Consider the following 14,023-nt stretch of genomic DNA (forward strand, 5'->3'; position numbering starts at 1 on the left):
AATATTTTCAAATGTATTAATATTAAAAATAAATGTTAAAATAAAAAATATTATTTTAATATATTTTTAAACAAAAATCATTTTAAAAATAAAAATAAATTTCTCCCTCGATTGAAACGGATTCCGTCCATCCTATTTATCAAGCAGTAAGCGCACGTTTGATTTTTTATAGAGAGAAATGAAATCAGCGTTTCGAAACGCCTACTTCTTCACAGTCTCACTCTCTCGCTCCTTGAACCCTAACACAAACCCAAACCTCAACCTCTCTCCCATTTTCCACAAACTCCCTCTCCTTTCCACCACCACCATCTATCTTTCACTCCCTCTCCTCATTTCTCGTCACCGAAAAGCACCAGGTCGCTCATTCTCCACAACTCTCACCATGTCAGGCGGTGCTGATTCTCCCTCTCCCTCACTAGATAAACAATTCGAAGAGCTTCGCTCGAAGCTAGAAGAATCAGGAAGATTGCGCGAAAAGATTCGAGCTGTTGTCTTAGAGATCGAGTCCACCACTCGACTCCTGCACTCTGGTCTCCTTCTCGTTCACCAATCCCGTCCCGTTCCAGGTTCTAAAGAAACGACACCGTTTTCTTTTCTCTTAATGCTCCCTCCTCCTAAGAAGTAATTTTTACTTGCATTTTTTTAATCTTTTGTGTGATTTGATGCAGAGGTTTTAGAGAAAGCAAAGGCGCAAATTGGAGTGTTGAAGGGGTTATATAATAGACTTGCTGAAATCATCCTCGAGTGTCCTGGTCAATATTACAGGTAGTTAAGAACCTGCGACATTTTTTTTATTTTGATTTTTTTAGCTTCATTTTGGTGTATTTGGCTAGTGATTGCCTTATGGTATAGGTATCATGGTGATTGGAGGAGCGAAACACAAATTGTTGTTTCTCTGCTGACTTTAATGCATTGGTTAGAGACTGGCAATTTACTTATGCACACTGAAGCTCAGGAAAAACTTGGCTGTATGTTTTTCTTTTATCTTGTTTACGAATCATGATTAGTTAATAAACGCTTGCTCATGCTTTCGTTTTTCTTGTTGCTTCTGCAGTGAACAGCTTGGAGTTTGGTTTGGACATTGAGGACTATCTTATTGGTAAGTAATTTTTTGAAAAAAAAAGCATGTTTGATTTGTGTGATAATGTATATGGATTAGGTAATTAGACTTTGTTCTCATGGTGAAAAGTGGGTTTGCTTGAATATACTCAGGGTTTCTGGTATACATGTAAATATATGTTCAAATTCCAAAGCAAGTAAAAGAATTCAAATATTCACATGAATGGCATATAAAAATTCAGGTGGTAGTGGTGTCTGATTGTTTGTGATTGCGTGTTGACCTGCTTAGGTTATAGCTGCAGGTTTTGTCCACTTGACTTCATCAGCCAATGCTGACCAGTATCAGGAGGCCACTCTAATGAAATGCTTATTCCTGTGAATTAAATACCAAGTCGAAATCAAACTGTTTGAAGGTTGACAGGCCCATGTTAGAATGATATAGAGAAGATTGTCATGGCTCTTGCCCAAGAATGGCATGCATAAATTGAAATGGTTCAAATTTTTTACTTGTCAGAAGAAGTACCAAGTTGAAATCAAATAGTTTATTTTGAAATTCTGGGCACTAAACCCATGATTCAAACTCCTAAACCTTTCCTTTGTTTAAATTCTTGGATAATAAATTTTCATTTCATGCTTGTGTGTTGTATATAATGCCATATAACCAAGATACCGCCAATGAATCTTTTCATGCATGTATCTGTTACATTGTTAGTGGCATGCGATATACCTTCCTCTGCTAACACCCTGGTATAAAGATATTTAGAAATATGGTAACAAATCATTCCTGATAACACCTGTTTCAGTTATTATAATATGTAATACCTATCTTAATTGCTGCCTGTTTCCAGATAATCAGTCTTTGTTTGTAGGATGTGAAGTATCCTGTTGTTGGTCATTCTGTTCTTTGACTGGAAATGCTGATGTTTAAATTCTCTGTTTATACAGGTGTTTGCTTTATGTCCAATGAAATGGTAAGATTTCCAAAAGGATATCTTACGCTTACAAGCTGCAAGTTCATGGAAATTTAAGGAAACATGGGCTGCTACCTATGTAAACTATGTGCAGTGGATGTGCTTCAGTCAGTCTGTTGAAATTACGTGTGAGCAATTGATAAAGTTTGCAGAAAAGGGCTTTTAATGTGATTGTTTGTATGTTTTTTGCAGCCTCGGTATGTTGTGAACCAAGTGACCGCTGGGGACTATGATTGTCCAAGAAAGGTGTTGAAGTTCATGACAGATCTTCACGCAGCCTTCCGCATGCTCAATCTCCGGAATGATTTCCTGCGCAAGAAGTTTGATGGTAGCCTCCTTTTTTTCATTTTACTCATTTTATATAGCCCTTTTCCACTTGCCTGGTTTTCTTGAATAATTTTAAATCTAAATGTCATTGTATATGAGTTGACTTCATGAGTATTTTCTGTCCCGTATCAGGCATGAAGTATGACCTACGGAGAGTTGAAGAAGTGTACTATGATGTTAAGATCCGAGGTTTGACGGCTACTGGTGATTCAAATGGCAATCAAGGAGTTGTAGAAGGTGAATCATAGGTTATAGAACTATCAAACTGTTGGTTACCTCTCCACTCTCCAGCTATATAAAATACTGTAGATTCACTCTTTTGAGGGATGGTCCAAGGAGGATGGTGATACCAATCGTAACTGTATGTGTTAATCCAGAATTTTGTTTTCTCAAGGTGAGGGTGAATAGTTTTGATGAAAACTCTCTTTGAATCTGTGCATTGTGTTCTCTTTGGTTTTTGATGCAAAAGATTCTGAGATGGAAGGCTCCCTTCATTATTTAAAAAAGTAAGAGGATTTGAAAATGGGTTTATACAATAGTATCAAGATTATCACCCATAGTTCATTAATGTTCCCTCACCTCTGGGTGAAGTGGATGACAAATCTATGACTGGTTGGGGACTAATTCGTAGAAGGTGAGATTACAAGAATTTATTTGTTTGTGTTTTAAAAATATTTTTGAAGAATTTATTTGTTTTTGTGTTTTAAAAATATTTTTGAAAAAAATTGAATTTTTTTTTATTTTTTTTCTGTTTCAAATTATATTTTTTTAATAATTTTATATTGTTTTAATGAGTTAATATTAAAAATAAATTTTAAAAATAAAAAAATATTATTGTAATATATTTTTAATAAAAATTAAAAAGTATTTTAAAAAATAATAGTGGGTGGAAGGTATTTAATGATACTGAAAAGCAAACTTTCAAAAGGAAATGTGATTAGTTGAGATTGTTGTCCACACCGGTTGATGTCCCTGTCATTATTTACTTCCATATAACTGTAACATGGCATTTGCGATCTCCTAGACGTGTGTGGAGTAGACGTGTGTGGAGTGTTGATATTGTGTTTTAAAATATTTTTTATTTGAAAATGAATTAAAATAATATTTTTTTTATTTTTTAAAATTTATTTTTATATCAATGAATTAAAATAATTTGAAAAAAATATTAATTTAAAATAATAAAAAATAATAAAAATTATTATTTTTTTAAATACTCGAGTGGGATTCGGTATAAAGGATGGTACTGGTCTTTTTATTTCATTCAATTGTGCAGCTGGGACATGTGGGTTTTATTGGTCACTTGTTTTTCTCTTCCTTTTTCCTGCTGTGCTGGTGATTGGTGAAGGGGGTGTCGTGGTTGAATTGGAGAGTTTTGAAAAATTTTGATATTTTTTTTAATATTTCTGGATTGTTTTAATATGGATATGTTAAAAATAATTTTTTTTAATATATTTAAAAACCACTTAAAAAAAAACATTTACCATTGTTCTAAGTACCTTCAAAATAATGCTCCGGGTTGGGGTTTTTTCTTTGAGGTCGGGTTATTTTGGTGAGTGAACCAACCATAGCCTCCCCTTGGCTTGTAAAGCCCAAAAATTTAAAGCTTATGTTTGTATCTGGAAATTAAGAGTTTATAGTTTTTTTTTGTGTTTTAAAAATATATTTTAAATTTTATTTATTTATTTTAAATTAATATTTTTTTTGATATTCTTAGATTACTAATATCAAAAATAATTTTTTTAAAATAAAAATAATTTTATTTTTATATATTTTCAAGTAAAAAACACTTTGAAAAGTAATTCTAACCATATTTCCAACACTTTCTTAGAGGTGTGTTTGTATTAGAGTTTCAACGAAATTTGAATTATTTTTTTGTTTAAAATTATTTTTTTATATTTTAAAATTAATTTAATGTGTTGATATTAAAAATATTTTTTTAAAATAAAAAATTATTATTTTAATATATTAATTTTTTTTAAAAAAATATTTATTATCACTTCCAAACACCCCTTAAAAATTAGTCAATATGCTATTTTTTTTTTTTAGTTTAACGTGGGTGTCCGGGCCAGCTTGCGCGCACCTCGACTAATTCCACGGGCCCTGAAGTTAACGACTATGTAAGCCTCCAGTGGCCATCATATGAGCAATCACATGGCTCGAACCTGAGATCACAGAAGAAACAAACCTCTTGGTTCCAAGTTCTTACCACTGACTCACCACCTAGATATGCTATTAGATAGCTAACATGTGACAGTTGACTAACTAATACCGAGCAGTAAAACACCATTTGTCTGGGTGTCTACTACAATGATATATATATTGCTTTTTAAAATAATTTTTATTTAAAAATATATTAAAATAAAAAATATATATATATATATATATTATTTTTTAAGTTTATTTTTAATATTATAATACAAAACAATCTAAAAAACTAAAAAAAATTTAACTTATAGCCATTTTCTTTTGACAAAATGATGGATGCACTGTTGTGACAAATGAATCCTAGGAGATACAGAGCTAGTTGTAGGGCACGGTTTGATATAGGAGATCTTTCGGTTTATTTGGTGCAGTGATTGAACTATTATTCTGTTAATATTTGTTTTTTATTTTATTTTTTTGACATCTTTAGATTATCTTAAATGTTCTAATATAAAAAGTAATTTTTTCAAAATAAAAAATAATATTTTAATATATTTTTAAACAAAAATAACTGTAAAAATATAAACTATTCCAAACCTCTTCAGCCTCCTTACCAACAGCCAGCTACCAGGATCGTAACGCTGTAATGACGTGGAGGACCGCAAAACAAAGTAACTCGGCGTTAAATCCTTCTAATGACATCCACCTGTCCATGATTTGCAAAGACGGACTTCAAACCCAAATTATATCAAATAGACAAATACAGAACAGACAGAGAGGCAGATGAGCGTTTCTTTTTTTGTCCAAAAAAAAACCTTTACTATTATATATATAAAAAAAACATTTCGATTCCGTCGAATAAAAGGAGAAAGCACCAGAACACAAATTACATAATACTTTTCACATTTCCATCTCGTGCCGCTTCTTGGCGGTTTTGAGCTCTTTCGGTTTCGAACATTCGGTCGAATTTCCTTCCACACACTCTCTCTCTCTCTGGGGTCAGAATCAGATCTTCTTTCTTACGCCGCACTATCGCCATCTCTCTTTGTATCTGTCTATTTCTGTTTCTCACTTGCTAGATCGTGTTTTGATTTTGTTTTTGTTTTTGTTAGGCTACAGGCTTTGCAGATCGGTTTCATTTCAAGCTATCTGGATTTTTCGCCGATGAACGAGGTTGTTTTTTTTTTTATATATATATTTTTAAATACCCCTTTTATTAACTTGCTTTACTATTTTCCTTACTGGTCTGTTTGTTTCCCGGGAAAACGAAGGAAAATATTATAAATTGATTTTTATTTTCATTTTTTTAGCTCTTATCTGTTATCTTTTGCCTTTCCTTTTTAGTGGATACGTTCAAGCTTAGGCTAACTTGATGATTCTTTTTCTTGCAAAAAAAATAAAAAAAATAATTTTGATAAAATAAAATTAAATGAAAGTTCTTATTTTAAGAACTGGCATTTTTGAGCAGCCAAAAGAGATTTTAAATTATTTTTTCGAATTTCAATTTCGGATAAATAACGCTTAAACTCGAAGTTGTGCTGTTTGTTTGTTTGATTTTTTTTTTCTAATATTTATTTTCATTTTCTTGCTTGGGTAGTGTCTATAACGAGCTTGCATGATTGGATGCTAGGTTTAAGAGAGTTTTCCACTGCATTTGCCTCTGACTCGTAATCATCTACTTGTTTTCCATTACTTTATTATTCTTTACAACTTGCTGCACCATTTTATGTACATACAGATTTGTCACTTTGCTTCTTTATTTTTGAATGATTCTCTTTGGGGCAGGCTTGGTTTATTTGTGATGAGTTTGTTTATAATTAATGACTATATTGGTTGTGATGATACCTGATCAAGTGAATAAATAAAAGTGAGTTTTGAAAAGAACATAGACTTCTCAGCAACAACAACAGAGCCTCAATCCCAAACTAGCTGGGGTCAGTTACATGGATACTTGTGTGCCATTCCATTCAATCATATACCAAATCCACCAATATAGACTTCTTGTTGATTGCAATTAATCTATGGGTAGTTTGGTTTGGTGGCAGAGTATAGTGGCATTAAAAAAACATAGAGGGACGAGAAATAGCATATATTTTGGTACATTGGATTTGCAATTGGATTATGAATTTATCAAGGTACTCGTGGGCTGTGGCTAGCATTTTGTTCCTGTTTGGCATTGTTGAGGAGCAAGTTGTTGAGTGCCTGCATTAGAGGGACAACAGTTTCTGTTTTCCCAAGTCTGCTTATGGTAAGTGAGAGGCATTGTAGCAGGATAGTGTCCCCTGGCATTTGAAAAGGACAGTTAGTAGGGCTTTGATATTCGAGAAACTCCAATCTAGTACTAGCCCAGCAATCTGTAATTAATGGGAGGATGCAATGCTCAAAGAAACTCTAAAATATGCATGCTATAAAAGTAGAAAAATATATTCTGTTTGTGGTTAGAACTGAAGTGATGGGTATAACTGGCAGGTATGTCTATACTACGCAACTCGTGATTGTCAAATGAGTGATGAGCTCCTCACATTTCAGAAAACCTAGCTTAGAAGATACCAACTCTCTAAAAGTGGAAACGGTTTCATAACTAATACGTGCAAGATGTGTTGAATGGGGTACATGCTTATTCAGCATCTCTAACACCCTATATTGGGTCTTTTTACTTTATGTTGATTGCTTGGTTCTTGAAATTATATTATTGACATGCAATTTTCATGTGGATTGTCAAATCAGTCATTCACTTTGGTCTTTTTTTACTGGCAGCAGATAGTAATTTCTGTCATTTTAACAGATAGTAATTTCTGTTATTTTTTCCTCTCAGTTTTTATTCTAGGAACTGAACAAAGCAGTGGTGCATGTTTGGCAATGAGAATTTATGCCTAGGATGGATGGGTTGGATCGAGAAGCGCATTTTCCGAAGAAGTTTGCTAGTATGAAATGTCAAAGGGTGAGAAATTTTTGTTATTAGTGTTTCTTTCTACTGTCATAATATTGTTCTCTGAAATGCTTGGAATCATTCAATGCTGAAGGATATTTCCCCATCCATTTTCTCTGGTTGCTATGTTGAAGGTACTTGATAATCTGGACTAATTACAAAGACAGAAGAGGTTGGCTACGTGTCAGTCAAACTATTGGATTTAGGTTGGAAAAAATAGTCAAATGTTTTACAGAAATTAAACAGTTAGTGGGTTACTGTTTTTCAATATTTCTTCAAATTGGTGATGTATGCAGTAGGCTCCTCTCCATTAAATGTGCTGATGTCAAAATCAAATGATACAAAGTGTTTGTGGTTGGGAAAATCTTTGTACCTTGCTCTGCTGACCCTTTTGGATTCAACAATTGCTGGACAGACATCTTGTTTGTTATATGGGAAAAGTGATTTTGTTGAGGCTGTGTGTGATATTGTGTGTTTATTTGACATGTTGGTTGGTATTGTGCCATTTTAATTGATGACGGGAGGTGTGTTGCAATATGATTTTCTTGATGGCTTCATTCTGTTCATCATGGCATATAGGTGACATACTTTTGGAATAACCCTTCTGTAATATTATGTACTTTTCCTTGGTTCATGGTTTTGCTGATGTTTCTTGTTAACAGGCTATTTTTCTCATACAAGTAATTCTGCATCTTTCCCCCCCCTCAAAAATCCATGTCAATGTTGTCGTTACAACAGTTTCTTATTTTCTTTTGTTAGGTAAAGGTAGATGATTCCTTTGCTCCTGCATTAGAAGATGAAGCAATTGAAGTACAGCACTTAGTTGCGGAACCTAAAACTGATCATGTTTCAGTAGACGGTGTGTTATGTTTGGGCAAGGAGAATTCATCAAAATGCTCAGAGACAGATGGTTTTTCATATGGATTTAATGATGGCATGAGAAAAAATATTGGTAATTTTCTAACTGCTTATTGCTTTCTTTCTGCTGATGCTTTTTTGTTTTTAAAAAAACTACTTTATGTCTCCAGTTTGCACACACACCCATGCATGTGTGTAAAGTATGTGACCAGTACATGGGAATTCAAAAAAGATGGTTTTTTTTTTTTTTTCTAGTGTGATAAAAGATGGCTAGAAAGTTCTTGCCTGTTTTCCTTGGGGTTCTGAATACCCAATCCCAAAGTGATTCTTTATCCTGTCTAGACCAGGAATATCTTAATGTTGGGAATGCTGAGGTAAAAAAGCAGAGAACTTCAGATGATATACTCATATTAAAAAATTGTATGTTTTGTGGATAAGTTCATTATTCAAAGTTGAGACATTCAGTTAGGAGTTTTCTGTGACTTGGTTTGTCCTGGTTGTCCACCTGTGCATCCTTCACTCAAAAGCATTTTCTGCCTTACTTTCTAAACATGCCTCTGCATTGTTACATTATGTGTTCTCTAAAATCTTAGATATGCTTCGACTAGAATCTTGTATATGAACCTTTCATTAATGTTACGAACACTAGTGGCTTTTCTGGATTTTTTGTCTACTTAAATATTTGAAGGTATTCCATTAGTCTTTTTAATGATGATGATCTTTTTTCTTGGTGCTGTTTTCTTAGGTGGGCTGCATTCAAATATTACTCAAGGACCAGATGACTTGGATCTTGGAGTATGTGCTTCTCCTTGTCAATACTTGTTGTTTCAAAATCCCTTTTATACTATTTTTTTCTCATGAAAATAAGTATATTCTCTTGTTCCTCAGGCTAAACATACAACATTTTGTGCTTAGCTTTATACTTCTTTATCTCTGGTAATAATTTTATGGGCATCATGATCTTCTGATGAACTACTGTTTAGTAGGTTCTTGATGGATTCCTGGATGAAGTTGATGAGGTGGATGATATTCATGCAGCTAATGATTTCTCCGGGGCATATGAAGATTTTATTTTGGGTAAATCTCGTGGCTTAAACACCTAATGATCCTCAACTGGGTGTCAATTTTGATGCATTGATTTAAATATTTGTATGGATTTTTTCTTTTTTGGAACTGTTGAATGCAGATATTGAATTAGCTGAGAAGGTGTCTTACCTGGATTATACTCCACGTGGAGGATCACGGTTAAGAAACTCGAGTTCAGAAAGTCAATCCCCTGGATGCAGTGGAAGTAGTAATGGTGCTGTTGGGATGTCAGAATCGTCAACAGCAACTATTCCAAAATTTGAAAGCAAAAATGGTTGGCATCAAAAGACAGTCAAATGTAAATTACGTTGCTCTTCTGGTGACAAATGGAATAGTCAAGAACCAGGTGAGGATAGTATGTGCCCCACTTCAGATGATATAGAGGATCTTGATGAGTTGGATGATGATGCAAAGCCTTTGATAAGTCTCGTATCTGGTAAAAATGCAAAGAAAGTTGTTCAAGCTGCCAAAGCTGGTACATCAGTCAGACAGAAGAGGTTGCGTAAGCCTACAAAGAGGTACATTGAAGAACTTTCAGATCCCAAGGCAAAACATGTGATGGAAAGAAAAAGTTATTTGTCTGCCACTTTGAAGGATAAACGCCCAAAGATCAGATCTCATGATGAACTTCATAGTGGGGGAGCATTGACATGTACTCCCAAGGAGCCTTTTAGTGAGAATATTACTCAAGCAACATCTAAAGGCACTGATGAACCTTTACATCTAAGGTCAAAGCCTGTCTCTGAAAGACGAACAAATCCTTCATTTATTTCAAAGGGTAGACGCTGGAGTATTAGATCTCAGAATGAACCTTATCAAGTGAGAGCAGTGAAATTTGCTCCAAAGGAGTTGTCCTTAACTGGACCCAGTGCTCAAGCACCATTTGAATCCCGACCACGGAGAGGGCGTCCAAAGAAATCCTTGCCTCTTTCGGTAGGGAAACAATTCTCATCTTCTTGAACCTATTCTGTTAGTTCTTTGAAATGGAAATCCTATACCCTCTCACTCTCTTCCATTCATTTGTGTGCCAAATGTCATGTGTTTGCATGTATCTATGACTTACATTTGGCAGTTTGCAAGTGTGCATGTGGCAGCTTTTGAACTGAATGTGTGGATATGCCTTTCATAGACAAAAAATTTCTGTTGCTTGTGTTTTCACTCCTGGCTTTATATCCCAACTCGATTCAGCGTTTCCAAGCTTGAGTTCTCAACGAGATGGGGTCCTTTCTATCTATTATGTTCTGCTTTTGGTTATGACAATTTTGATGGAAACAGTGGCTAGTTTTGTGCTGGACGTCAACTTACTGTAACCTTTCCTTCCTTGTGCTTGAGGATAGTCGTGCATCAGCTGCAACAGAGGTGGAATCTCTTCTGGAAGCATATACACTGGAGATATTTTCCTACAATGAAATGCATCTTTTTATTATACACTGCCGTGCATCAATGCACTGCGAGTGAACGGTTAAAGATTCAGAAATCAGATGAAAAGATTGTCACCTGATATTTGGTTAATAAAAACTTCTCTTGAGCATTGAATTTACTTTTCCCTTTCGATCATGAATTTCACTTAGAAATACCCTTGATTGGTAAGAGTTTTTGAATTTTTATACTAACCTTTGCCTTTCCTGAACAGTTTCTGGAATCCGAAGATGATGAGTCTGAAGATGACTGTGTTAAGAAAAGAACATGTAAGAAGAGCAATGACAGAAGGAAGCATCAAAGAATGTGGACCACTCCTGAGGTGATGAAGTTGATTGATGGTATTGCTCAGTATGGAACTGGAAGGTGGACTGATATAAAGAAGCTCATGTTCTCATCAACTGCTTACCGAACTCCAATAGATCTGAGGGTACTTTCAAGCACTTCATCCAATTAAAGAAGTCCACCTGTTTCATGATTCCAATCTGGTTACTAACAGTAAGCTCTGCAGGACAAATGGCGGAATCTTTTAAGAGCTAGCGGCGCACAGAAACGAAAATCAAACAAGAAAGAGGTTAGCATTTTTTTTTCCTGCTGGAGATTTGTCTGTGAGTGGAGCTTCTGCTCTCCATTAATTAGATTGCCTTAATACGAGTGCAACATGATTGGTTGAGTATAGTAGCCAAATTAGTGGTTAACTAGTTTCCATGATATCTTTAATCCATTTTTTCTTACATGCCTACGGGAATTTCATGATCCAAAAACAGAATAAAAATAGAACACTAACCAGTTAGTTTTCTGCATTCCATTTATCAATAACTGATTATATTTGAGGTTTACCTGATTGGCTGTGGTTCTTCTCAATTTGTTGAGGCTTGTAGTTCCTCAAGCTCATCTACATTTAATCAATTGGAAAAAATTGTGCTGGCTTCCAAAATCAAATGAAGAGTCAATTCAAAATATTGTTGTGCTTAAAATATATAGTTGACTTTGAAGAAACTTGTGTTATATTATCCAGTGAATGTATTCAAGGTTGCAAATGTCAAGTGTATAGGTGTTTAATGAGTTTTAACTTGTTAATTATTCGTCTTGTGGATCATTGTTTCCCTTAACTTGTATCGGACAGCACCTATGTATTGAATTTACTAGGGTGACACTCACTGTTCTGCATCTATTGTGCCACTTATGTGTGGAAATGGAGGCAGGATTGGTAAATTTTACATATGGTGTTAATTCTGGCTCTTGGTCTACATGGACAATAGGTCAAGAGTCAAGAATCTATGTTAAATGCATCGGAGATGTGGAATTGAATGAGCAATACAATATTTTGTGTGTTGAAATGCATGTCATTCAGTACGGACATGACCGCTTGATAAAATGTCCACGAATTGTGAACTCTTTTTTGGTGCTACTGCAAGAATAATTGCTAGTATTATGGTAAAGTTAATATAGTATATTATCCAAAGATGGGGAGCAACCAAATTGGTGTGGTTGATGCAGGTTAAGGAAAAGCTGAAGGATGTGGTGCGTTCATTACCAAGTTCTGTGTTTCGCCGAGTCCGTGAGCTAGCTTCCCTTCATCCATATCCAAGGTTTAGTCCTGGTGGGAGATACATCCGCAGGAAGAACTGAACTCAATGAATCACTTCATCGATCTGTCCTAAATCATAGGAGGGGATTTAGTTTTAAAAGGCTGGATATCAGTAGTCTCTCTTTTCCTAATTTTCTGGCCGGGCACATGCTCATCTTACTCACAGATCTTTAAAAATATTTGATCACAGAATTTGATGATTGTTTTCCAATGTGACAGTGGGCCCAAATTTTCAATTGTAATAGGGGCTGGAAGGCATGCTGGTCTTTGAACCAGTGTTCTTTCGCAATGCCTTTCATGTAGAAAACTTCGGTAGCGTTGTCTCAGATTATCGCCCCTTGTGCATAAAGTGTTCCAAGGGGAGCCGATTTGAGGGGACTCCCTGCAATCTTATGCTAAGCAGGTATTAGTTTATAATGTTTTAGGTTTCTTGTGATTGCATAGCATCTTGGGTATGTGGTGCCGACAACCCAGTCATCCGTTATCCTAATGCTGCTGATTGACAGTGAGGTACACAGCATAATGGAAGAATAGCCCCCTTTTAAAGTATTCTAATATAAAAAGTATTTAAAAAAATAATTTAAAGGGGCAATTGTATATTTTAATATAAAAAATATGTTGAAAAAAAAAATTAAGGGGGCAATTGCCCCCTTTTAACACCATGTGGCTCCGCCACTGGGAGCTGGTTTGCTAGGGAACTAGGGTTAGAAAGAAATTTTTTCTATTTATTACTCATTTGAATCGGTTGAGCTCAGTTCAGTTATTTTAATTTAGTTTTATAAAACTAAAACTGAACTAGTTTTATAAAAGTAAAACTGAACTAAACTGAATATGTTTTTAAAATATTTTAGTTGATTTTTTTTTTCAGTTCAATTTTTTTTTCTGGGTTTTTTTCTCACCCTGCATAAGAAAACAAAATGCAAATCATTTAGACTAAAACCAGTTATGTCACCTTGTCCTACTGGCATTTCACGAGAGAATGAAGTTGTGTGTGCAAGTTATGGCTAGCTGTGATATTGTAACAAGTTTGAAATTAAATGGAGTTAAAAGGAAAGGGGTCTGGTAGAGCCTTGAAGTGGCTCCGGGCCGGCAACAGGCAGCCTGATCTCGTGGAAATCCGTTGCCCATGGGGCCAGGGGTGCCTGGCTAACTAGCCTGGTTACTCCAGTATCAAAAGTCGAAACTGCTTTGGGTCCAACAATAAGGTTGATTACTTGATTATGATTCCCAAGCTCTGATTTCTTAGAAAAAGTGGAGCTATTGGTTGAATGAAATAATGGCTCTCTGCTCTCTATAAGTTCGGTCCAAGTTCAAGCTCTCTCGAAGTGGAACCCTTTCACTGTCAGTCGTGATGTATACCATCCTATCTCGGCAATCTGGTACTGGCATCAAGTGTGATGCTAGGCTCATAGCTATCATCGACTACATGATATGTATAATGCTTCTTTAATTAATAACATATAATAAATCTTGATTTCCATCATATTTCTCACATGACACCTCGCTTTCAACAATAATTTCAGGTTTCAGGAGCCTACATGACTTGTGATATAGGAGATGTTATCATACAAGCAAACCTCGGCTATTATCTATCCACAGCAGTAAGTAGTTTAAGAAAACAACATGGCAACAAGAGTCACA

The 14,023-nt window shown here is 35.0% G+C and overlaps 2 protein-coding genes and 1 non-coding gene across 6 annotated transcripts; all 3 read left to right on the top strand.

Annotated features, from left to right (window-relative positions):
• Positions 1-149: 149 nt before the first annotated feature.
• LOC18100174 (uncharacterized) lies at positions 150-2,790 on the top strand. The gene is made up of 7 exons (XM_006381370.3): positions 150-566; positions 669-765; positions 853-968; positions 1,055-1,099; positions 2,005-2,030; positions 2,223-2,358; positions 2,490-2,790. The coding sequence occupies exons 1-7, from the start codon at positions 179-181 to the stop codon at positions 2,603-2,605; spliced, it is 924 nt and encodes a 307-aa protein (XP_006381432.3). The 5' UTR covers positions 150-178; the 3' UTR covers positions 2,606-2,790.
• LOC112328094 (U6 spliceosomal RNA) lies at positions 1,459-1,563 on the top strand. The gene has a single exon (XR_002982745.1). It is a non-coding gene; the product is annotated as a U6 spliceosomal RNA (small nuclear RNA).
• Positions 2,791-5,229: 2,439 nt separating the features above from the next.
• Positions 5,230-12,799, top strand: LOC18100175 (uncharacterized). Of its 4 annotated transcripts, XM_024603854.2 has the most exons (11): positions 5,320-5,497; positions 5,612-5,672; positions 6,969-7,108; positions 7,315-7,440; positions 8,188-8,380; positions 9,032-9,081; positions 9,273-9,363; positions 9,473-10,305; positions 11,006-11,221; positions 11,303-11,365; positions 12,292-12,799. In XM_024603854.2, exons 4-11 carry the CDS (start codon positions 7,369-7,371, stop codon positions 12,421-12,423), a joined length of 1,650 nt encoding a protein of 549 aa, XP_024459622.2. In that variant the 5' UTR covers positions 5,320-5,497; positions 5,612-5,672; positions 6,969-7,108; positions 7,315-7,368; the 3' UTR covers positions 12,424-12,799. The 4 variants fall into 4 exon arrangements, with proteins under 4 accessions (XP_006381434.2, XP_024459622.2, XP_006381433.2 ...); XM_006381372.3 differs by lacking the exon at positions 6,969-7,108 and having other exon boundaries at positions 5,230-5,497; XM_006381371.3 differs by lacking the exon at positions 6,969-7,108 and having other exon boundaries at positions 5,619-5,672.
• Positions 12,800-14,023: the final 1,224 nt, after the last annotated feature.

Source organism: Populus trichocarpa, chromosome 6 (genome assembly GCF_000002775.5).
Source record: "Populus trichocarpa isolate Nisqually-1 chromosome 6, P.trichocarpa_v4.1, whole genome shotgun sequence".
NCBI lineage: Eukaryota > Viridiplantae > Streptophyta > Magnoliopsida > Malpighiales > Salicaceae > Populus > Populus trichocarpa.

What these genes read in the sequence shown, in the direction of transcription:
- LOC18100174 (XM_006381370.3), top strand. Translation starts at nt 179, where the DNA reads ATGAAATCAGCGTTTCGAAACGCCTACTTCTTCACAGTCTCACTCTCT. An exon ending in TGTCCTGGTCAATATTACAG is followed by an intron (nt 766 to 852) that starts GTAGTTAAGAAC and finishes CTTATGGTATAG; the next exon opens with GTATCATGGTGATTGGAGGA. An exon ending in CCTGCGCAAGAAGTTTGATG is followed by an intron (nt 2,359 to 2,489) that starts GTAGCCTCCTTT and finishes GTCCCGTATCAG; the next exon opens with GCATGAAGTATGACCTACGG.
- LOC18100175 (XM_006381372.3), top strand. Translation starts at nt 7,369, where the DNA reads ATGCCTAGGATGGATGGGTTGGATCGAGAAGCGCATTTTCCGAAGAAG. An exon ending in CAGATGACTTGGATCTTGGA is followed by an intron (nt 9,082 to 9,272) that starts GTATGTGCTTCT and finishes ACTGTTTAGTAG; the next exon opens with GTTCTTGATGGATTCCTGGA. An exon ending in ATATGAAGATTTTATTTTGG is followed by an intron (nt 9,364 to 9,472) that starts GTAAATCTCGTG and finishes TGTTGAATGCAG; the next exon opens with ATATTGAATTAGCTGAGAAG.